We start from the raw sequence: 27866 nt of genomic DNA on the forward strand, positions 1-27866 counted from the left end.
TTTAATACGCGTCATATTGTTTTCTAAAGCTGTAATAGATGTCTTATAGATGCTTGAAATATACTCCAAACATACTCCAAAAGAGTTTTCGAATCACATAATTGCGGCGATTAATTGATAGGTTTCAAATTTAATATGAAAGTAATTGCTCATTAAATGTTTTTTTGATTAATATTTGTTAAATTATTTGTTAAAATAAAATTAAAACAAAACACAGTAAAATATCAAGTTGACAATTATTTATGAATAAGCACGTGATGTTTTAATAGTGAAAATTCGAAAAACCTTACAACTAAAAAATCGCCCGTTACTTTGTGTATACATATATATGATGTTCATACGATATGTTCATACATATATCAATTCTTTATCCTGTATATATCATAAATATATATATATATATATATATATATATATATATATATGGTATACATGTATTTATGTACAACATTTATATGAAGATCTTATAAATCTTATAAAAATTTCTCTATTCTTATGATACGGTTTTCCGTCTAATGAGAAAAAGTTACTTTAAAAAAAACAAAAAAAATAAACATTTTTTTTTTATTTTATAGTTTTTTGTTTTAACACCTGTGCGATTCATAAAATACATTATTTAAGTACATGGAATATTCCTTTTTAAGAAACACGTATAAGAATTTAATTTACACATACCGTATGAACAGTGTACACACAATATATTCCTAATATATCGGATATAAAAATGTATTAAACAATATATATATATATACAAATATAAGATATACATATAGTAGAATTTAATATATATATATATATATATATAAAATATATATAATATATTTTATGTAAAAAATTATTTATCAGGAAAAATAAATAATGAACATCAATACTTTCAAAATATTTTGAATATACAGGAAAAAATTCGTATGATATTACTTAATTATTAAAAAAAAATAATTAAAAAAACTAAAAAGAATTTAAAAAACTAAAAAACGAAAATAAATAAATTTGGAAAACCTTGGAAATTTTTAAAGTTTTTAATGCATGCCTTAAAAATTGTTATATTTTCTTCTATTTCTAAGATTGTTATAATTTAATTTTCATACAAATTTAATTATTATAATAGTATTTTTATCTATATTTAAATAAATAAATAAATAAATAATTATTAATAATATTCAAGTATTTAGTTTTTTTACTTAAATTAATTTCGTATAAATTTTTTTTTGTAATTTTGCTAATGAATTTATTTTTATAAAAAAAAAAAACTTAAATTGAAATTTGTATAATTAATTTGATTTTGTAAAATTTTGTTCTAATTATAAATTTAAAAATATGACTTTGTGAAACAAAAATAATTACTTTGTGTTATACAATAAAGAGGAGTTTGCTTATATGTTTTAGATTTTTCAAGTATTTATGCCATAATCCACAAAAACAAATTATTTGAGAATCATCAAAATTTTTGATTTTAATATTTATTTATAGGAATTAGATTATTTGAAGTTTGTGAGATTGATTAAAGGATTTTTATTTGATGGGAAAATTTGAAACAGATTAGGTCTTTTGATTGATTTTTGCAAAACATTCGGAGCAATATTGTAACAGTGAAACAATAAACGAGGTGTCACGCAATATAATTTTAAAACTTTTTGTATTATAACCAATACTTTGCAGATAATTGAAGTGCGTTAGTTATAAGATAATTTAAATGTTTTATTTATGAACCCTACAATATATATATACTTTTTTACTGATATGTTTTCTTATCTCTATTATTTTTGAAAATCATTTAATTGCGCATTCCAGAATTAAAAACGTTATTATGCAAGTTGGCGACGAAAATAAGTCAATAATCGAAAATGTAGTCGACTACTATAATGTCAAATAATTAAATATTTAATAGCTAAATATTTACTAAATATTTCCAAAATTAAATGTGTGATGTTTGAGTAAGAATTGCAGAAGGACTGCTTGTTTACGATTTGTAATTAAAATCTTTAAATGTTTTATATATGCTCAAAAATTTCCTTAGTCCTTGTTAAATTTGATCTATTTTTATGAATTTACAAAAATATAATTTAATATAAAAGTTAATTAAAGTAATCTACACTTTCATGATCACATGTCTGATGTTTCTTTCATAAATACTTAAAAAATTTTTTTTTAACAAGAGTTCCCTTTGATCTTTTAAAATATAAAAAGAAAAATTTAGATAAACGTCCTTTTTATGTTTGTTGATGAAACAAAATGTTGATATCATTTTTGTGAACTTGAACCAAGAAGAGTATAAATGCAAATTTTATGTTTTATAAAAGTAATTAATTTTTCAAGAGAATACAGAAAATTTAATTACAATAATTAATTATAAAATTTCTTTTACAGAAAAATATAAATTGAATTTGAGAAAAATTTAAGATTTTCTAAAAAAAATTATACATATAGGTATATTTTAAAATTAAAGTACAAAAATCTTATTACAAATTGCCTATAAACGTAAAAAATGCCAAAAATTATATATGAGAATGTCAACTATATTTATAATCATTCATAATATTTGTCATATATCACAAAAGTGATTTAGTATAGTTCAAACAAGCTAAATTTCATCCGATTCCATAATTAGGTTAATAAAAATAATTAAATCAAAATATTTTCACAAAATAATTAAATTAAACATAAAAATATTTGTTGAAAATTTTTTTTTAATCATAAATTTTTAAAAGAGCGATTGAGTGATTTCTTATATATATGAGAAGATGCTACAATATCATATTTTTCTTATATGCTGAAACTTGGATCAGACATAAAATTCAGCTAAAATTTAAGTTCCAGTTAAATCTAAGACTAAATCCAGGAAAAAGTCTAATGATTGTTTACATTTCAGATCGAATTATCTGATTGAGTTCAAATCTTACGATAAAATTTAACAACTTCTTACAAAAACTATAAGACCAATTTAATTACTATCCAAAACTGCAAAAAAAAAAATTGTCGTCATTAAAATTTTAAAAAATGTGCGATAAATCTGATAAGAATATAAAGTAATTTTCATTAAAGATGGTAAAACACAAAGTCTCATGTCAAAACTCTTGTGTTTACATATACGATTTTCATTAGATTCAAATTAAATGATGTTATGTATGTAAACAGTATCTTATATAATGTGAAAACGATTTTCTATTGCGGCTAAAATTACGGAGTAATTAATTGAAAAGAAAAACGCATTATTTTCCTATATTGTGACCATAGGCATTATAGACTCGTAAAATATTTCTAATTGATTTCTTATATACATAAATAAATTATCAAAAGATTTGAAATGAGTAGTCAATCAAGTTTAAAATTAAAATTTCGATATTTTTAATATTCAAACGTTCTATTTTGCAGTATAAAAAAATTTCTTATGAGAGAATATCAGGTTTTTTTTCGTATTATTTTTTCTAACGTTTACACATAACCTTTAATACAGAAATTTTTACAAAACTTAATAAATATTTTATTTAAAATTGTAAATAATGTATGTATAACTTCATATGTTGTTATTTTTTTTAATAATTATGCGCATATTTAGTACATATACATATAGTACGTTAATATATATTTTTTTTTAATTAAAATCGTTAAATTGCATGTTATATGTTCATAATATTATAGTTTTTTTTTTTTGAAAATATTGTTAGGATTATTTTAATATTACAATAGTTAAATTTTTTCCTCCCTTCATTGTATACATCTTATATACATATAATATAAACATTAAATATGCCTTCATATTTACATAATATATATATAGCATTATATAAATAGCATATATAGCAGTTATATTTCGAAATTTAACATCCTTATCAAGTTTTCAATTTACTTATATTTTTATATTATTTTTCTTTTTCTTAAATAATTAATGCAAGAATTTTTTAAATTTAATTTTTTAAATATAATTTTTTTTATTATACATATAAGATTATAAAAACTAAAATAACAAAAAAAAATTAATTAATTTTTTTTTATTTTTTTTTTCTATTTTTTTTCTTTTTTTTTTCTTCTTAAATTCTTTTCAGTAGTGGTGGCCGAATGTGGGGAATGTCTCATTCATTACCATCTGGAATGGTTCGTATATTTTGTTTCAATTTGTTTTTTTTCGAAATTTTAAATTTATTATTTTCGGAAAAAATTTTATTATATTTAAATAATATTTTATTTGAATTTTTTTTTTTGTTTTAAAAAATTATTATAAATATTATTAAATTAAATAATAAATTAAAATATTTTATATATATTATTATATTTAAAAAAAAAAAAATATAAATTTAACCGTTTATTGCTTGCACTGGAATTTAAAATTTTTTCAAAGAATTTCAAAACTTGTGTCATATTTCATGTTTCTTTGCATTGCCTTTTGTTTTTCATATTCAAATTTTATTATGATTCAAAAAAAAAAAAAAATAATTTAAAAAAAAAAAAGAAAAAGTGTAGTAAAGATTACAATATTTTTAAAAAAATATACTGAAATAAAAAAAAAAAACTGATTTCAAAATTGCAGTAATACGATATTAATGTACACAATTCAGAATTTGTAATTGCTGAATTATTCAACAACACAGTATTATTACAATTTTGCAGTCATGGACATGATTTGAAACTTTTATATACCGTATAGTAAATACGGTAATAAATCTTTGAGTGTGTTATGGTTTCATATAACATTATAAATTGTGATTTCTTTAAAATGAATTTTGTTAAATTAAGGGAGACTTTGTAATATTATATATACTTAAGCGTGTATTACAATAAGTTTTTGAATTGAACATTTTGTATTGCAGTTAAAAAAGTAAATAGAAGAACTAAAATAAATTAATATAAAAAATGCATTTATTCAATATTATATTGTAAGTGACATATGTATTTTAACATTTTAAATGTATGATACTATATTTGATGTGCAACACTGTAAGCTGCATCATTCTATACAAACATCTTTAATATTTAATTTTGCATACAAAAAGACCTTCCATTTCAAAACTAAACTCCAAACGGAATATTGTATTCATGTAGCTAAATGTAAAATATGCAAAAGCATAAAATAATACCAATTATTCATAAAAAAATTGCATATAATTAGGTATTGCAATACCTTTAAATTATTACAATAATTTCTAAATACATTAGCTAATTATTTAAATTATTTCTTTTAGTAATTAGCTAATATTTAAATTTTAATGAATGCTTACAAATTAATACTTTCAATTGTTATAATTAAAATATACATATATATTGTTATATTTAAACATTAAAGTAATTTGATTGAAAATCATAGTATACTTACTTATTCAGTATAATTTTAAGCTAAGAATAATTCACTTGTAAAAATTTTATCTGTTTTTCGATCGAATTTTCATTGATTCTTCTTTAATACATATTTAGATTGTTTTTCATTTCAAGGGGGGAAGAAAGCAAAAAAGAATGTTCTGGTTTCGTTTAATTTAATCTTGCCTTAATAATTATTTTGGCCGAATTATTTTTAAATCTTTGATTCTCACATAATATGCCATACCCTTCTAGTATATGAATTTCGATTCCCTTAATTTAGCAATAGATTTTAAAGAAATCATTTTTTTTTCAAAAGTGTATTATGATATACATCAATTAAAATTATAATATGAATAACTTTCGCATAATATTGCGAAATTTATTAGACTTTTTCTCTATTTTTTTTATAAATTTTATATATATTTTATATGATTATTATGAAAAAAAAAATATCTTTAAAATTTTTTTTATTATTATACCCTTAATAAAATATGGATATGTTAAAAATAATAAAATAATTATATAAATAAGAAGTTAAAAGATTAAAAAAAAAAATTATATTTTATTGCAATTTTAAAATCATTTTCGTTTTTATAATTTAATTTATAATTTTCTATATATAAATAATTTTATTTATTTAAAGTTTAATTTCTGTTTTTTTTTCTTTAATTTAATTTAAAATTTTAAAAATTTTAATAAATTTTATTAATTTTTGTTTTAATCCTGTGTTATTTATTCTTTTTTTTTAGAATTTATTTTATTATAGTAAATAAAATTTTCAACAATTTTACGTAACAGAAACGCGATATTTTACTAATTTTAATATTGAATTACGATTCAAAAGATAATAATTATAACATTGTTTTTTGTAAAATACTAACAAATTAGATTCGTATATTAAAAAATATTAAATAATTCGATTAATAAAGGTTTTAATTAATTTAACTTCAATAAAATTAGTTAATATTTACAGAAGAAATTCTATAATTTGAATAAAATTCTAAACGCCAGAAATAAGTTATTTAGGATAGGATAGTCCATAATATAAAAAACACAATCAAAAAATTTAAACAGTCAGGTTGTACAAGAAAAATACATCCTATTTTTAAATAAGTTTAAACTTCAAGAGATTGAAATATAAAAAGAAAATTTTAAGTGTATATATATAAAAAATATATTAGAACAATAGCATTCTTATTGAAAAAACAAGCATATACGATATATACAGTTTAGATTTTAATTTTAATTATAAAATCAATTCCATATTGAATACTTTTTACAGTTCTAAAAATTTTTATCGTTTTATAAACTTTAAATATGTAACAAGTCATTAATTTATCAAATTGAACAAACTTTCTTAATATTTATTTAATAAAAATAGCAGTTCCATTCACATATGTATATATATATAATAAAAACTTCATAAAATCTCAAAATCTTTCAGATCATGAATACTTTAAATCTTAAATATAATGTAAAAATTGAAACATAAAATTATTTTTTACTACGTACTATTCCTTCCGATTCCAATTTTATTTTTATATTGTACATAATAAAATCCTCTAAAATTTTATCTTTTATATAACAGTTAACTATTAAAAATAGGTTAACGGAGCAGGATATAAGTTATTAAATTTGAAATTAAGTTCTTTTTTTTCTTTCTTCACATATAGAAGAAGCTCAAACAAAGCGGTTAATCTTACAATTTTTATCGCTTTTATTGATATTATTAAAAAAAATTCCCTCTACTAAAAATCATTTTATTATACTTATCTCTTACATTAATATATTTACTTACATATATATATATAAGCTTAATATTTTCAGAGAAATTTTAATTTCTATATATTATGTACTTAAAATCTTAATCATATTCCAATACTTCCTTAATTTTAATCTTTTTTCATATTTTTTTTTTTTAAAATAATATTTTTCCCTATTATAATCAAAATTCAAAGGAAAAATTTATTTTTAATTTTATCAATTTCCTGTATGTGTTAAGGGAATTTTTTTTTTTATAAACCTACTTACATACATGCCCATTATCTATTATCATATATGTACAAATCAATTTCAAGAAATATAGATGATTATTTTTTTTTTAATAGAAAAACAAATATTCAAAATGTCTGAATGAGAAATGTATGAGAATAATAAAAACAAAATTGTTATACACTTACTTATTTCCTATATTTATAAAAATATTTTTTTTTTTTTTATTTGTAAACATTTATGATATTTCTTTAATATTTAAGATTCAAGGAAAAAATTCCATTACAATCAATCTAATAGTATGTACATATTATGCATACATAAATATACATTATTTTTTTCTTTTCAAAAAATTAAAGGAAGGAAGATGGATCCCTCGTATATCTATACATTTATGTGTTATATTTTATAAATCGATATTTTTTATAATATCATTTATAGTAATAACGTGATTCTATTATCCTTATTTGCAACAGGATATTATCACGTCGTACTATTTATATTTGATTTTTATAGTATTTAACGATTTAATATGCCTATATCGTACATGAAATTTGTACTTGAACATTGAGCAATTTTTCCTTTATACATATACATATTGTACCTTATTCCTTTTTTCTTCTAGTTTTTCTTCTTTTGGCATTTCTATCACAGTATTCATATTTAAATAAGCATATAGGTACTATTATTATTAAAAAAATATATATGTATCTACGAATACCTATATATGTATATATATAAATGTTTATATTAAAAGAAAATGTCAATTTTTTTTTTCGGTAAATCTACAAAAAAATCAAAAGAAAATTCTGTTTTTAAAAAATTATCAAATGTAATTTGGGTATATACATACATATATAAAATGTCAATCTTACATACATATATTATCATGTGTATAAATTTCTAATAATGTACAGTGTTTTCAGAAAATAATGAATCACAATATAATTAAGTATTGTATTGTATAACTATGGAACCATTAAAGTATTAATACTTTAATTTAGGTATTTAATATTTAAAAATTTTGGTGCTGAAAAAATTTTCGAGAATAAATTCGAACTATGATTCGAAAAGTTACAAGTCAAATTTTGATTATTAAACTACTCATATTTTATAATATGTTATTACATTGTGCACTCGATTTGAAATTTATGTCAATGGATAGTTTATACTACCACAACTTGTTAAGAATTGTGCAGTTCATTTTATACCTTCCTTTCTAATATTTCATCTCTTTTCGAATTTAAAGACGAAAATAGATTTTAAATGAAGTTAAAAGCTTTCAATTAGTAGAGGTAGTAATAGTTATAATAATTAAAAGTTTTTTCGAGTAGGTTATTTAAAAATTAAAATTGCAATTATTTTGAATTCAAATTTAATTATCTAGACCAGGAAGTGATCGGATATTTAAATAATTTTTTTTTAATTAAGGACGTTTCTAGGATTAAGGGCTACAGATGTAGTTTTACAGTTTAGAGTTATTTGCAAATTAAGTTAAAATTTCTTTAAATTTGTTGTTTTTTGAAAGGGAAATTTGTATTTTTCTATGTATACAAATTAAATTTCATTTCAATTGTGTTATTTTTGTTATTCAATAGTGTATTTCGAGTTTCTGAGTTAAAAATAACACAATATAATGTTCAAGATCAAGAATGATCAAGAAATTTCATTGTAATTTATTAAGCTTAGTACAATTACAAGTTCGAAAACCATTTTTCAATTAATTTATGAATTTATATCGATAAATAACATATGAATTTCTTTTTTCTTATTACATTTTTAAAAATTAATTTCAAACTTTTAATATAACTTTTTAATTATGTTCTTTATCAAGCAATCCTTCAATATTTTAACAAATTTACGTTTATCAAACGAATAGTATTGAAAGGATATTGCTTTATTGAATACATACATATTTTTCTATTGACCATGCAATATATTTTTAAAAGGACTCGTATAGTAACATAGTATTTCAAAAAACAAAAATACTCTTTTGTATATGTGTGTGTGTGTGTATTTACGGGTAATTGTAAAGGAGTTTAAATAATCGCGCATGTCCAATTTTTCATATTCTATGTAAATACAAATATTCTTTATAAGAAAAATGTAAATTTTGGGAAAAAGAAATAAAAACAAAACAATACAATTCAATTATAAATACACATTTAACACATACACACAAAAATTGAATATTTTATATAAAAAATATCTATGTGTATGTAAAAAATTTCTTTTGGACGACATGCTGGCGTTTTCGCCTTTTTTTTTTGTTATATTTCTTTTTTTTTATATTGTATAAGTTTCGAATCTTTTCAGTATTAAAACAATCTTCAAATTTTTTTGTTGTTTAAAAATATTATTTAATTATTAAAAATTTTAATTTTTTTTAAATATTTAAAAATTTTTATTAAAATTTTTCCTATTATAAAAGTAAGTTTTATAAGTTTAAAATTTTTTAATTTTTTTATTATTTTTTTAATAAATTTGATAAAAGTAAATAAAATTAAGAATTTTGAATAAGGATGATGATGAAAAAAAAAATACATAAAAAATTGCATGTTTAAAAGCTTTTTATTAAATTGTTTTTTCAAAAAAAAATTTTAAAATTTAAAATATATTTAAAATAAATTTAAAAATATATTTTAATAATTGCATTAAAAAAACACGTAAATTATTTGAAGAATTTAAAATAAAATTAAAAACAAAAATTAGTTAAAATTTTTTTTTACCCTATAAAATTTTCATGGAAAAATTTTTCATAAAATGAAACAAAAAAAAAAAACTGTTGACATTTTACAATAATTGCAAATCTAGGATATTCTAATAATAATAATAATCGTTATATATAGGAAAATATTGATTTATTGAAAAATATTATTGAAAATATAATTATGAAATAATAAAAAGGATTATGTTTATTGAGAATATATATACCCATATATATTGTAATATAATATGATGATATATAGGATATTCAATATATTATGGATGAGGCAAATTTTTCGATAATTTACAAAAAGATTTTATATGCTTTAGAATGATATAGAAAAATTTTGGTACACACAAATACGATGACATCATATATTTTAAATAGTGTCTCATAATAAATTCAATATTATTGTGTATATATATATATATACCAAAAAAAATTTATCACCTTATAGATGATTGATTATACTAATATTAACAATGTTATAATATTATGTTAGTCATTAAGTAATAAATCAAAATATTTAGTAATAATAATATTTTCATTGCCCTATATAATTTTTTATGAACACTATTATTAAAATGTATATACATATTATTTATACACAAATATATTCACAATAATGATTAATATGTGCATAATAAATTACATATATACATATTATGTATATTTGTAGTGGATACTAGCTATAATAATAATAAAAGAGATAATTTTGTAACCTATGTATAATAAATTTTTGCTATAGGATTTTCAATTAGAAACACATTTTCCTTCCCTAATATCATTTTAATTAACACGTCGATTTAAACTATATATGGTTGTCTCAGAATCTGTCAAAAATATTAATGAACTTTTATGACAGGTTTTTTAGTTGAATTGAAAGCTTTCAAAATTTAATAAAAACTTTTTATTTTGTAAACATTTTGAAAATTTTTAATAAATATTTATTTTTTCAAAAAAATTTCAATCGAAATGTCATTTTTGCAAATAGACCACTAATGTGCTAAGCATCTAATATGTATACTTCAAAAACTAATAATTTGTCAACATTTTGTTTATATTGCATTGCAAAAAGAACAGTTACTCTCAAAATTTCAAAATACATTATAATACATTTTTGAGAAATACAGAGAGAAAATAAATGTAAACTGTAAAGAGTATAAAGCTATTTATTAATGCATACGTATTTCGAGAGTATATACCATAATACAGTGTTTATGTAAATGTAATAATTTGTACTTATTTTCTCTTTAATTTTTTTACCATACTCAAATGTACGAGTATTCAATTGAGAAGTATATTGTAATCATAGACATACTACAATTATAATTAACTGCATAATAATAGAATTTTGATGTAATCCCTATTCATATATATTATATGTATGACTAATATGAGACGTAAATATTGTACGAAATACATGTACATAATATGAATTGAAATTTGTTATTATGATAGATAATGCTATGTCATATTTCGCGCCTCATTTTGCACATCAATTTTTTGTGTATAATACAATTTAAAATTATGTCTCCTATGTATAAATTTTTGTATAAAATTTGGGAAAATTTATCTATACATATTATACTGATATATAAGAGTAAAATTAATAAAATATTGTACTAGAAAAATGTAATTATAAATTTAATAAAAACAATAAGATTGTTATATAGTGTAATTTAATTATAAATAACTTGTTTATGATAAACAATTATCTATATTAAATTCGAGAATAGTTGATTATAATTTAGGTTACTGTCAGCTAGTGATTTTTTAGGCAATATTGTTGTTGAAGTGATACAGATTAATTTCATATAGGTCTTTTGTTGTGAATATTTAAATTCATATAAAATATTTTCATGTGTACCATTATTTATATATTTAAAATATCTAGTACTCGAATAGAACTTAGTACTCATAGAACGATAACTCGTTATTCAGAGAGGTAGTCAGTTTTGTTGCAATAACCTTTGTAATATAGGCAGATTAATTGTAAATAATAAAGCTAAAATTTATTTATTTTTTTTTTGCTAAAAAAAAATATTTTAAAATTTTATGCCAGAATTTAATTTTATATACGAAAATTAATATTGTTGAAAATATTTAAAATTCAATTTTTAATTAAGATTTCAATTTTTTTAAATTTTTTTCCAATTTTTATTGTTTTTGAAAATGAAAGGGGGTTAAAATTTGAATTGTTGAAAAATAATTTGTTTTGATTATTGTTTGAATTTATATTTTTTTTGTAATTTTTTCAATTTGTTTTTTTTTTTTTTTTGTTTGTTTGTTTTTTCACTTAATATACACTATATACTTTATTTGATTATTATCATAAATACAATGATATTGTATATATAGTATATACAGCACAGAAAGAAAGATTTGTTTTATTTTTCCTTGGCACTATACCAATAGATTATTATAATATAACGTTATGTATATAACACAAATTACCCTATATGTATATATATATATATATATATATAAAATAACATTTAATTGTTTAAATTAATAAACGATAATTTGTAGATTTGCATATAATATAAAAGTAGTATTATTTCCCTCATATACAAAGTTTAAATAATTAAAAATAAAAACAAAATATAGTATAGAAAATACTTATATTATATATTATATAAGTAAATGTACATATTACAATCAATATTTTATGGAAAAATTAAATAAAAATTTTCCAATTTGAATTATAAGAGACTCTTAATTTTACAAACGATTTTTGCTTATAAGAAAATTATAATTATTTTTTAAAATAAATCTAAGCTCATATTGCACTATTTTAAATTCAAATGATTTCTCATTTGTGCGAAAATATTAAATAATTTAATAAAAATATTAAATAAATTAATAAAAACGTAAATTAAAAATTTTGCGACCAGATACAGTTTTTTTTTTGCAGAAATAAGTGCAAAATTGCAAACTGAATTTTATGTAAACAAGTCAAATGTTTTTGATAATTTAAAGATTAAATAATTACATTTAATATTAACCACAATAAAATTTTGTAAAATTATGGTCTAGCAGCTTAGGCATCTTCTCATAAAAACTTCAAATTAATATAAATTATGATACAGCTTGAGCTGTACATCTGCACTATTTAGAATGTGGTTTGATAAGAAGCATTTTTAAATTTTCCAGTCTTAACTCATTCCTTTGGCTATGTCATCCATGTCTTCTGCAGTTGTACGAAAAAAACATTTGCTTCAATTTAAATTAATTTGCTTAAATTTGAATTCAATATAGGAATTTCAAAATTCAGTTTAACAAATTGTTTCTAGAAGTCGACACCTAAATTCAATTTTGATAGAACTATAAGCTATTATAGCCAATTTAGTATAACATATAATTTTCATAGATATAATTTTTCGTTAAAAAAAATAATACATAAAAGAAATTAATCGACTTTTTTATATAAGCGAAAATTGAGTGAGTATAAGTATTATGTTATGTATATATATGTATATATGTATATTAATAATTACTCCATTTTTAAATATGTTAATTTGATTTGTGCGGAAAAATAAATAATTTTAATCTGCAATATATTAAAGGTATCAATAATAATTTTAATAGTTTATGAATTTTTAATTTTTTTTCTCTTGATAAAATTTTAGTAAGAGAAATCCGTGTTTCAAAGTAAAAATTAATTTAAAATTAGTTAATCAAAATTAAGAATTTTCTCTTAATAAATTAAGAATTATAATAATAAATTAAGAATTTCTTGTATTGATTTCTGCAGTACGAGAAAGCATTAAAATAATAACAAGTCTTTTAAAATTTTGAAAATTTAATTGAACGATTTTACAAAATTTCTATTAAATTTTCTTATAAATTCTCGCTCAATTTTTTTATTCATAATTTCGTATTTACATAATTATATTATATATTTTAAGGAAATAAAAATAATCTATTTAGTGTATATTAAGCTTATAAAGAAAACAAAATTAAAAAAAATTTCAAATTTTTCAAGTTTTTTGCATAAAAATATTTTCTTATTCCATTTTAAAAAAAATTTTTTGTTTTTGTTCGTTTGTTTTGTTTTTTATTCAAATATTTACTTAAAACATAACAACAAATACATAAATAAAGTACATAAAAAAATTCAACAAAAATAAAATTAAAAAAAAATTTTTTTTTTTTAAAGTATTCAGAACCGGAAAATTTCAATTATATTTTTGCTTTTTTTTTTTAATTTTTATTTTTAAGTATTATTTTGTCCATATGCACATATATACATACATATATCTATATATTTTGTGTGTATATATATACATATTTTAATAAGTTATATAACGGATCAAAGAGTTCAATTTCAAATTTTTTCTTGGTTAATATTCTTTCCGATTCCTATATATCCGATTCTCTATTTCCGTACAAGACATAAAATATCTGAAAATTGTCAATAAGAAATTTACAGTTACTTTTATGAACACATATACATTTCCAGTATGAATCGGGAAATTTGAACTTATAAGAATTTAAGGATGATTTTTATAACCAAATTATGAATTTAATTAAGCTGTTCCAGCTATTTTTTGGATTGCGTCTGTATTATACAAAAGAGTTAGCAAAAATGTTGATTTAGAACTTTATAATACAATTAATACGTATACTCGTATAATAGAACTTTATAATACAATTTATAATAATTTAACAAATGTCATTAAAAGGCTTTCAATTGTACAATTGATTTCGAAATATGCACATATTCTTTCAAAATTTTGATGTTTTCGTAATGTAACTTTGATAATTTGAAAAAGTTCTTAAATTTTTGGATACATGATAAATTATATTTTCTTCAATTTGAAGTTTAATTCAGATTTAGGCTGCCGACATTAATGTTCTAGTTCAATTGTTAATTTTAACGTTAACCGTTCACAAATCTACAATTATTTATAATTTAAAGATTTCGAAAAGTGTACAATAATTTTTAAAATTTTATTTAAAATAAATATTATTAAATAATTTTGAGCCCAATAAATGAGTTGTACAATTTTCTTCAAGAGTTTGTGTGTATAGCATTTTCTTAATAATCTATATAAAAACCCCACATCCTTTATTTAAATATATATATATATATATATATATATATATAAATGACGTAATTAAAGATTAAAATTACCAATATTATTAAAATTTTCTTTGAGCTGCAAAGTAACTTTAATTTAAAATGATTCTTTCATTTCTTAATAATGAAAAATTAATTTCATGGATATTTTAATTGAAAATAAATTTTTAATTAAGGAAATAGGAAAAAAATTAAAAAAAAAATATTAATAATAAATTAAAATAAGTAAAAAAATATTTAAAATTTTGTTTAGTTTAATATTTTTTTTTTTCATTTAATAAAAGTTTATTTTGCAATTCTTCCGCCTATATACCAATTAATTTTCAAATATCAATTACTCAAAATGGATTTATTCAACATTTTTTTACAGTTTTGTTTATTTTTTTTTTATTAAAAAGGAATAAATTATAAATAATAATTTTTTTTTCATAAATAATTAATTGAATTTATTATTTTTTTTGTTTTTCTTCTTAAACACATTTTTTTTTTTAAATAATAATTTTCTTCATCGATTCATTCATTCTATGCTTTTTAAAGGTGCAAAAGAATGAAATTTATTTTTTATGTTTGAGTTCTTATTTTAGTTTTTTAAAAATATTAATAATTATATACATATACATTATACATATACATAACATCCCAGTCATAATCACACACAGGATATTTGAAAACTTTTTTATTCAAAATAAAAAGTAGTTGAAACCAATTTAAAATATACTTAAAAAAAACAACAACAAAAATTAAAAAAAACCGAAAAAATTAATTTTGTTTTTGAATTTTAAATAATAAATTTAATTATAATTATATTCCAAAACAAAAACTAAATTCAATACATAAATATACCGTACACAAATAATATACAATATTTATTTTGTATAAATAAATTTGAAATTTAAAAAAATAATTTTTAAATAATAATTTTTTTTTGGTAGAACCCCTTTGAAAATTTTGAGACTTGAGATTTGTTATTGATTTTACTTAATTTTTTTTTTCAATACTAAAAATTTATATTTGAGTTTTGTTGTTAAATATTTTTCAAAAAAAAAAAAAAAAATTACAATTTTTATGGCAAAAAGATTAAGAATCTTTTTTTTTTTGAATTCTTCTTAATTATTAAATTAATAAAAAAAAAAAAAATTTTTTTAAATTAATTACAATAAATTAAATTAAACTAAATAAAAAAAAAACAGAAATAAACATAACAAAAAAAAAAATAGAAAAGCTTTCAAAATGCAATCGCGTCCAAGTTCAAATTCTTTGAAAATTTCAGTCACGATATGCGTTTTCACCACAGGACACAGATTTTACATCATCATATCCAGCTGGTGCAGGATTTGGTGGTCCAGGACCAGGAATGTTTAGTGGACCACAAAGAAGTAGTCGCGCAATGTATAATGATTTTCAAGCGAATAGTGCATTAGGTCAAATGGGTCATATGGCATCGAGTACAAGTAATTTAGCTGGACCAGGTGGTGGGCCATTACCAGTTGGTTGTAGTGGAACTAATTTAATTGTTAACTACTTACCGCAAGATATGCAAGATCGTGAATTATATTCATTATTTAGGACAATTGGTCCAATAAATACATGTCGAATAATGAGAGACTTGAAGGTATTTTTAGTTATTTTTTATTTTGTTTTTTTTTTTTTGTATTTTTTTTTTTCGAAATTAAATTTTTATTTTTTTTTAATTTTTCGTAAATATTATAATTTTTTATTTTTAATTTAAGACTGGTTACAGTTTTGGTTACGCATTTGTTGATTTTTGTAATGAAACAGATGCGCAAAGAGCTATTAAAAGTCTAAATGGTATTACAGTACGAACAAAACGATTAAAGGTAAGTAATTAAGATATATATATATATATATTTTTAAATAAATAATAAATTTTATTTAATAATTAGAAGTAAGAAAAAAAAATTTTTTTTTCTTGGGATTAAATTGATTGGGATCATTATATGAAACCTATTGAAATATGTAAAAATAGTTAAAAGTATTAAAAATTAAAAGTTATAGTCATAATCTTCCTCCTATACATGAGGAATTTAATATAGGAGGAAAAATGTCTTAAGTAGGGTATTAAAAGAATTTAGGTATAATGATTTTTTAAAATGTGCATAACTGAAGCTATTTTATTTTTCCTTATGATTAAAGATACTAACTATAATTCTATACTTAATTTCTTAAATATTTCCAAATTCATAGTTAGCAAGTTGTCAAAATTTCGAAATTGTTAAATATTTCCATATAAACAGTGCATGGTGTTATTCACATCATATAACAGAATGTAGATATCAAATATTTTTTGAGAATTTCGTTTAAATAAGAGTTTGATGACATTCCAATGTTTTTTCCATCAAACATAACAAGCAAATTTTTTATAGGTCATATATTTTCATAAATATTACATCAAACTTATATCAAACACAAATCTCATGTTTCATATCTTAAAATGTTTATTATCTTAAAACCCTACTTAATACATCATTTTGTAGGAAAAATTTTGTCTACAATTTGCTTTGATTTCCTCGTAAAAATTGAAGAAATCATCGCATAATAAATGCATATATGCATGTATTATGTGTATGTAAATAATTTTTTTATAACCAAAATCATTGCTATTTTATATTATTCTTATATAATAAAATTTTCATTGCCAATCTTATAAGTGATTTTTATATTATAATATTTTTTTTTTTTTGGTTTTTTTTTCATATGAAAAAAATAATGATTTCATTAGAAATATATCAAACTTGACATTCTTAAAAAATGTATAAATATGTACCTATGTAGGTATATACGTAAATTAATAGTAAAACAAAAAGCAGGTTAGAAAATTCTAGACATTTTAAACAATAAATTTATAAAAAGGTATATTTAAACGAAATAATATGAGAAAAAAAAAATATTAAAAATGAAATTCTTATTCAAAGTCAAGGCAGTAATAATTTCTCCTACTTCCTTTCTACATATTTTTTTTTTTCGTTAAAATATTTTCAAATTTATATAAACAATGTGTATATTAAGTATATATAAAAATATTATACACGTGCATATTTTTGTACATACATACATATTAGTTTATGTTTATTTTGTTTTCATTTTCTGTATAAAAAAATTTGACCTAGTATGGAAGCTTTAATAGTTCAAAAATCTACATGAAACATAAAAAAAGAAATATGACAATATTTGCTCATCATCATCATGATGCTGAAAAAATATTTTATAATGTTAATATATAATTTAAATAACATTGTATAAATCTAGATGTTATACATACATACAAGTATACATCATAAGTATATCTTGTTGAAAAATTTCGATATTTTTTTTGTTTTTAAATAAAAAATGATTCCAAATATTTTATTCATGTACCCTTTTTTTTTTTTTTTTTGTTTTTTTTAATAACATACGCTTTTCTATTCAAATGATTTGGTAAGGCAGCATTTACATATATCAAACATTGTTGATGGATTTTATTTGATCTATGATGAATATTTAATGAAAGTTAGATGTGTAAACGTACGTGAATTTTGTTTGATAAAAGAAAATAAAAGGTCACCCCTTAATTCTCATCAAATAATATTTATAAGCAATGGTTCATATGAAAACACTAACTTAACAGTGAATTCTTGATATACTATTTGATTGTTGAATATAAAATTCATTTTATAATGAATTAAATGACATGTCACAATGATTGTGCTGCTTTTAAGAATTTAAGACACTCTAAATAATTTCCGAGTAATTTTTATATGAAATGCGACTATTTGTATGAAAAATTTATTTTAAATGTACATAAGAGTAAAACTTAATCTATATAAACTTTAATATAAAGGATTTCATTTGGCATAATAATAAATGTGAAGACATCTATCAGAATAAATTTTGCGTAATTACCTGTTTCAACGCAACAACTTCTGTATGTAGCTCAATATAGTTACGTTGCGAATGTAAGAATGGTGTGTGTCATGGTCACATTAATGATGTGCGTATGAAGTTGTCATACTTATTTTAATTCAGGTGTCAATACTATCTTATACATATATGAATTTTAGTTTTAGCTTAAAAATATTTTAGACAATATTTAACGAATTAAATTTAATTTATTGTGGAGGCGGAGATTGACTGTATTATATAAAATTTGTGTATGATTGTATGTGTGGTATTTTTAATTTTTTTTATATATAATGTATAGATTCTTATATATACATATATAAGAGGAATTTATTATTGCTATTATTTAACATTAATAATATGAAGAAAAGAAAAATCGATATACTTGATTTTCAAAGCCGCTTAAGGAAAAAATGAAGAACGTTTTGTGTTTTTATTTTATTTAATATTTTCTTTTGTATTTGGAAAGCTTTTTTTAAGCAGTTTTTTTTTCTTCTTTTTATTTTTTTATGTGTTTTTTATTCTTTTAAGAAATTTTCTTCTTTTTTTTTTTTGTTAAATATTTTTAATAGAATTTTTGTTGTTATCTTCAATATTTTTTTTTCTTATTTTTCATTTTATTAATATTTCGCACAAAATTAATTTTTTGCACAGTTTCAAAAAATTTCAAAAATCTTAAATTTTTTCTTTTACTAGAAAAGAAAAAAAAATATTTATTTTTTTTTTTTAAGTATTTTTTATTATAAATTATATTTCAAGTATAGGTAGTCGGCTATTTTACTTGTATTGTGTTATATGAGTATGACATATTCTTTAATAATACAAAGCAATTAACAAGAGATTTTCCACTACACACATATATATATATATATACTATAATATTGTGTTTTTGTTCATGTTATTATAATAGACCTTCAAAAATAATAAAGAAAGTAATGCAGATTTTGTGTTTTTTTTTGTTGTGTGTAAGAGATTTCAAAGAAAAAAATTTAAAAAAAAAATTTTTGATTTAATAAAATACAGTAATATTCACTTATTTACGAAATTATGCTTCTTAGATTCAGAGGTTTATGTAAGAAACTATAAAAAAAATAAGGATATTTATGAAGATTTAAGGAAAACTGGTTGGAAAGTGAAAAAAATTGTCTTTAAATTTTATTAAAAAATTCTAATTTCTTATAATTCTATTTCATGATTTTGAATTTCTAGAAAAACCCAATTATAATACTTATTTTCAAAAATTCTCCGGTTTAGTAAAATAAGCTTGAAAATTGAATTTAAATTAAATAAATTCAAGAATTAAAATATTCTCTTATTTTGAAAAATAAAATTTTACAAAATTTTCTTACTTCTTATATCTTAATTCATAATTTTGAAACTAATTGAAATTTATTAATAAAATTTTTTCAAAATAAAAATTTGGCTATAATATTAAAAATTGAAAAATTGGACTTAACTGTTTTTGGTTTCTAATTACAAAAATATTTTTGTACTGAGCGAATATTATTACATTCTTTAATTATTTTTGTATTTTTTACTGCATTTGTTCATTAAATTTAATTACCTATCATATTTGATTTTTGAAATAGTGTTGCCAAGTTTATGTCAATCAGAATTATTTCTTTTAATAGTTGTTCATAAAATCTATGATTATTAACAAACATATGTATATAAATTCGTCAGAAACTCTTTTTATGTTACAAATTTTGTTGTGTCATTTAGAAAAGTAAATTGACATATACACTTAAATAAAATAATAATTATTATGAACTAATAATTTTCTTCTTATATACAATGATTAAGTTTTATTATGATTTCATTAAAAAGAATAATAATGTATAATATTTTTGATATTCAACAGACTTTAGACACATGGGAATTCTAAAATATCAACAATATTTGATATTGTTTGTAGAATAAAAAGTTTACACAATATTTTTGCAATTTTTTGTTTACTAATGTAAACAATTTTTGGAGAAAGAAATTTGGAGAAAAATCTCCTGAGGGAGCATATTTGTATATAATAAATATACATAAGTATAAGGGTATTGTAATAGCAATAATAATAATCTTTGACATTTTATAATTTTAAAATACAATTATAAAGAATGTATCGTAATATATTTTTTTTAATAAATAAGTGAGTTTTACTGTATACATACAATTATTTATTAATAAATCTACTCTACCCTATATATATTTTCTGGTATATGTATATAAAAAAAATATTAAAATTAAATTTTTTGTTTTCAAAATTCCACAACAAAAAAATATATAAGAGAACGCAGAAAATAAGAAAAAAAAATCCTTAAAATAATAAGAAAGTGAATAGATCTACAATATAAGGCAGTAAACAAAAGCAAAAACAGAAAAATAAGCAAATATTATAAAAATTTATATAATATGTAGATAATTGTAGGTTCATATATGTTTGTGTGTATGTACGTATATCAAAAGAAAAATGAAAATTATAAAAATATCCTTCAGGCTTCTGCCTTTTCTTTCTTGATGATTTTCCGTTAAAAAACAATCTCCCTATATATTTTATTTATTTTTATTTTTTTTTTGTTGCTTACACAAGCAATTTAATAAAAGAATTGTTATAGGATGATGTTATGGTGGTATAACAAAAAAAAAAATGTAGGAGAACAATTGTTTAAAAATTATTTTATCTAAATTAAAAATTTTATTTTTTTTTCTTATATTTTTTTTCTTCTTAAAATTATTTAAAGGAAAAATATAATTAAAGTATGTAATATTTAATCATATTGCTTATTATTACTTTTAAATAATATATACAAATATGTATATATGTATATATACAAGCATACTATTAAACACAGACCAAAAATATATATATATATATATATATATATATATATATATATAATATATGTATATATATAATAATTATTTTGCATCAATTATGAAATTTTATTAAAATACTTATACGAGTATTGAGTATAAGAAAAAATAAATAAATTTTTATTAAGTATATGAAAAATAATTAGAAATTTAATATAGCGATAAATTACTAGCATTAAGCGAATGAAAATTTTAACAATTTTTGAAAATTGTATTTAAAACCCTAATGATTTTTTTAAATTTTAAGTATTTACTGCTTGATCGTCTATCTCGCTATTTTACTCGGAAAGTGAGAAGAAAGTGAGTAGTTATCATTTAGTTGCACAATTAAGTGAGAAAAATTATTTGGTATTGCGTATCTCGTTTTTTTTTTTTCCAAAATTTATACAAAATTTATTCACTTTGTTTTTGAAAAAGAGACATTCAGTCAATAATTTGAGAAAAAATGCAAAAATCGTATTTAATATAAATTTCGAAAATATATTTCAAAGAAAATGTTCCTATATTCTCAATTTAAGAATTTTCTATTTGTTCAGATAATTGCAATTAATTATTTAATTTTGGAAAAAAAATTATAATCTTCAAATCATAATTAAACAAAAAATTTTGTTCGAAGTTTCATAGAAACTCTAAAATATCTCATTCAAAATGAATTTTCTCTTAAATTTCAATTAAATTGTCTTGATTTTCATATTTCTTTTTTAGTTTCCTAAAGAAGTACTAATTTAATATTATACTCGTGTATGAATATTTTCTTCTAAATGCGTTTAGACTAGCTTAAAAATAAAAAATAAAACTCTATTATACGAGTATGTATTAAAATTATTTGTATAACAAAAATAATAAATTTACATAAATTTTTTACAAAAAGAAAGCATTATTTTGTTTATTGAGATAATTTGAGTTTTTATTAAAAAAAAAAAAGAACCTCAAAAAAGAAAAAAAAAAAATGAGTGACGACAAGGCGGTGACCGAAATTTTTATTGACATTCTATTTTTTCATATTCTTGCTATTTTTATACTGTCATAATTTTTAAATGTTTCTTTGGAAAATTGTAAAAATTTTTGTTTTTAGAAAAGCGTTTGTATCCTTTTTATTCTTTGCAAATGAAAGAATTAGTTTTATATCTCGAATTTCAAATTTTATTAATATTTTTTTATAAAATAAACAAATGAACAAATTTTCATCTTTTGTCTAATTACACAATAAATATGCATCCCGTTATACCAGTTGGTTTTTCTTAATTGACATATGGTCTCCATTCAATGTTATTATCTTTTCATGAAATAATTGTTGTTAAACGGTGATCTAAATCTCTATCACACAAATTTTTATTGCTGCAATATTCTAGAACATATTTGGTGTTATAATCATATTTAATTCTTTTCATTAAAAAAATTTATTTGAAAATTTAATATTTCTCATTCATGTGATTACAATACGTGAAACGACATTAATTTTATGTTATAATAACATACATTTGGTTATTCTCCTTACATAATCCCCAACTTTTCTTCCCTGTTAAAAATAAATTTTAATAAATATTAACTAAATGAATAATTATTATATTTTCTTAATCATTTTTATTACTAATTAATATTACTGCATATATACATAAAACAATCCAATTCAACATTTACATTATTATTACATACACACATATAAAAAAAATTACTTAATTTTAATTTAAACTCTAATTAATATTTTTTATACCTTCAACAACACTATATTTTTAATCGAAGAAAGGATTATGGTGATTTACATATAGAACAAATAATTTTTTCTTTGTTATTTTCTCTTTTGGTTAATCTAAAATATAATGTACGTATGTAGTATGTATATTGTTATGTATATACTTTTTAATTACCTATATTATATAATATACTTAATGAATATAAAGTGAAATTAAGTGAACCTTTTGATTAAATGGTATTTTCTAATACCCTTAAAAAGAGAAACGAAAAAAAAATTTTTTTTTTCTCAATAAACAAAATAAATGTAAGAAAAATTACCTCAATTTTCTTACAATTTATATTACGAATTATAAAAGTTTGTATATTGTATGTATATATATAAAAGTGTGTAATATTTATGTTAACATAAAATATAAATGATGGGTCTATACCCAAATGAACAGTATAAATAACATGAAGGTTTAAGTAGGTATCTAAATAAAATATTATAATACATATAGGTAAATATGTACATATTTGTTAAATAATATTTGTGTGTATTTGAATTAAAAATTAAATTCTATATATTTTGGAAACAAAAATGCTAAAATGGCTGGCATATATACATATATGATTGTATAAAGAAGATCTATTATATTACTACCTGAAAATATTACACTGCAGGCTTTGTTTTTATTAATATGTTTATTAATATGTTATCAACATTAGAAAAGATACCTTAGAAATTTCTTCACCTATATAACGGTGTGAATAACTGGGAATGTTCGCCGCATATGAAAATACCTATTTTTTTTTCTTTCTTTATTTTGTAATAGGATTATTGTAAAGGATTAATGGTAAAAAGTTGGTTAGTGAAATTTTCAAAAAATTATTTTTAGGTAATTGTTAATCTAAACCTCAAAAATTTGTGAAAAAAATTTTCACTATTGAAAAGATGTTATTCTTGTCAAAAAATAGGATATTACTGTATTTTAAAAAACTCTCTCAGAATTTTAATTTTTTTTTCAAAAATGTTATTAAGTATTTGTTAATTAGTTATTATAAATGTTACATTTCTTAATTTAGTTATTATTTGCACAGATAATTCTCTCCTGGTTCTCTCGAATTTCTCAAAATTTCATCTCATTTTAATTTTTTCCCAATAAAAATAAACAAACACCCTTTTTTTCTATGAAGAATTTTCTATGTCCATGTGCGTTTGAAAATTATATGGATTTATTTTGTTAAATTTTGTGACATAATACTAAATATTATTTTCAAATACGAGTATATATTCGTATGTACATATGTATTTTTATTTGCGATCATTTTTGCAATGAAACGATTTTCAAATTCTTTATACATTTCATAATTTATTAACTAATAATTTATATACTGAATTAAATTGGAAAATTTAAAGACGCCGTCAATAAATCTCATTTATTATGTTTTCAGAAATCGTATTATAGTCATCTACTTCAATTTATGTCTATAACTACATCAACATACATATCTAAATCTTTTTTTTTAAATTAGTATTCTTAAAATTTCTTGTAAACAATTTATGTATAGTAATAAAACTCACGATTTTCAGGTGAAAGCGTTTACTAAATTTATCATTCATTCAGCATCGTATTGAGTGACAAAAGTGAAAATGGAAAATGCTCACTTTATTGTTATATATTGTCTTTAGTCTTCAGTTTTCAGTTTATATTTTCTGTTCTCCTAATTTTTAAGTTTATTTGTCCAAAGTTTTCTACATAAATTCTATAAACTTTTAGTTTTTTTTTGTTTTTTTTTTTTCTTTCTTTTTTTTCAAACGTTTTCTTCTTTGCCTAAAAATATGAAAATTAAACATTTTTGTCTCAAGTCTGGCTACGTGTCAAGTTTATTTATTTCTCTCATCTCATCTCAATTACTCTGTAAGAAATAAAATATGTACATACATAAACAAATATGTACATATATAAACAAATGGAAGAAAATAATGTTGATTTTTAAATGGTTGTCTTTTTACATATTAACAAAAAAAAAATAGAGAACGTTTGGCTTAAGTACTTTTAATGCTTAGAGAATAATTGAATGTGTGGGGTATTCTATAGGATGATTTAGATTTACTTGATTTATAATTTTATATTCCGCTTTTCTTAACTACATAATATAATAAAGATAAAGCAAGATAAAAGAATATGTGTATGACTGATTGTATGTATGAAATAATAAAAGTAGTTTAGAATATCTAGGAAATCCTTAAATTTAGGCAGAAAATTAGGTTAATAAATTTAGTTTTAAGAATTGTATGTACTTAGATGGGAAATTTCAATTTATAATATTCCCGTTTTTTTTATAGTATTTTTTGTTATAAAATATTATATTTATTAAACAATAATAAATTAAAAAAACAAAAAACTAAAAAACAAATATTTGTTTTTCTATTTTAAATTTAAGGTTTCATATGCACGACCTGGTGGTGATTGTCTTAAAGATACCAATTTGTATGTAACAAATCTTCCACGTACAATTACAGAAGATCAATTAGATATAATATTCGGCAAATATGGACAAATTGTACAAAAGAATATTTTAAGAGATAAATTGACTGGCAAACCAAGAGGAGTTGCGTTTGTAAGGTAACAAAATAATATTAAAGTATAATATACAAGAATATTATATGTATATGTATGTATGTATTTATAATTAAAATTTAAATACGCAAATCACACACAAAAAATTAAAATAAATTACATGCACACATTTTTTTTGTACAATTTTAGATTTAATAAACGTGAGGAGGCTCAAGAAGCAATATCTGCTTTAAATAATGTGATTCCTGAAGGTGGTATGCAACCATTAACTGTTCGTGTTGCTGAAGAACACGGTAAACAAAAAGCTCACGTATATATGGGTGGCGGTGGTGGTCTACAAACACCTATGTACAACAATATTATGCACAGAGGTAGACAAAAAATTACTTTTTTCAAAAAAGTTCATCCATACAATCCGAACTACCTATAAAATTTTATTATACAATTTTAAAAAAAAAAAATACATAAAAGAGCAAAAATATATATATATAACAAAAATTTCGGAAAAAAGTAAAGAACATTTAAATATGAATTCAGAAGATAGAAATTGAAAAAAAATAACAACAAAGCAAAACAATTTTATTTAAAAAAAAAAAAAAAACTAAAAATCAATAATATTATTTGGAAAATAAAAACAAACATTTCTGTTCACTTTAATATTCGAAGAAAAGAACACAAACAAAAAAACAAAAACTTAAAAAACCAATTAATAAGAATGGTAGACCAGTTTCTTTGATTTAAAGAAATATAACAACAACAAACATATTTATATATATATATATGTATATATTTATAGTAATATTTCATATAATATATATATATTATTAAAATATATATATATTTTCAATAATAATATAAATATATTTATATATATATATATGTATATATATACGAAATCAACCACCATCATTAACCACCAAAAGCTTAAATTATATAAAAAAAATAAGAATGTAGTGAACTTTTCTTTTTAATAAAACTTTTTTGATGATTATTTTTAATTTTATCAAATAATAGTAATATAATTTATATATATATATATATATATATATATATATATATATATATATATATAAATATATATATATAGATGTCTATATAAAACAATATTTATATATCTATAATCTTATATAATTGTATTTTATTTTCAATATTCTTATATAATTATAACAAAATAATTATAATTTTTTTTTCTTTGCTAACCATAATTTGATTTAATTAGATTTTACAACTTTTTTTTTTATTCATTAACTTAGTTTTTTTTTTGTTCGTTTTAAATAAAAAGAAATTATATTATATTTATCTTATAAGTTAAAAAAAATAAAAAAAAAAACGCAAAAAAAATAATAATAATTAATTATTAATATCTTTTAAAACTTAACTTAAGTCATCATTTTTTTTTATTTTATTTCGAATAAATATGAGAAAATAATTTATAATTTAATCAGAAAAGAAGGAAATTTTTAACGTAATGAAATAAATTAATTAATTACATACAAAAAAAAAAAACAAATAATCATAATGAAAAAATATGAAAAATTTTTAAATTTTACTTACCACTGTAAAATCATTTTTGAAATCGTATATGAAATATTTAAAGGAATAAAATAATAAGAATTAGAAAATAAAAATATAAAAATTAAAAAAAAACTAATAATCTATTATATTTTTAATTACATATAACTTTAAAAAGAAAAACTCTTAATTAAATTAAAAAAAAAATTAATAAAATTGAAAATGAAAATTAGATTTCTGATTAAAAAAAAACATC

General features: G+C 19.5%; 1 protein-coding gene across 19 annotated transcripts in view; it reads left to right on the plus strand.

Moving 5' to 3' along the window:
- Window positions 1-27866, plus strand: part of LOC129611438 (sex-lethal homolog) — a 107246-nt gene that overhangs the window by 73233 nt on the left and 6147 nt on the right. For 5 of the 19 annotated variants that reach the window (XM_055524609.1, XM_055524607.1, XM_055524614.1 and 2 more), the window contains 5 exons: window positions 4047-4092; window positions 16372-16689; window positions 16808-16915; window positions 25962-26143; window positions 26288-26469. In XM_055524609.1, the coding sequence (XP_055380584.1) occupies window positions 4047-4092; window positions 16372-16689; window positions 16808-16915; window positions 25962-26143; window positions 26288-26469 (836 nt within the window). Of the gene's footprint in view, window positions 1-4043; window positions 4093-9590; window positions 9715-16347; window positions 16690-16807; window positions 16916-25961; window positions 26144-26287; window positions 26470-27866 lie in introns of those variants that run through there. The other 14 variants (XM_055524605.1, XM_055524603.1, XM_055524610.1 and 11 more) reach the window with 6 other exon arrangements.

This window comes from Condylostylus longicornis, unplaced genomic scaffold (genome assembly GCF_029603195.1).
Source record: "Condylostylus longicornis isolate FDR11 unplaced genomic scaffold, ASM2960319v2 ptg000049l, whole genome shotgun sequence".
NCBI lineage: Eukaryota > Metazoa > Arthropoda > Insecta > Diptera > Dolichopodidae > Condylostylus > Condylostylus longicornis.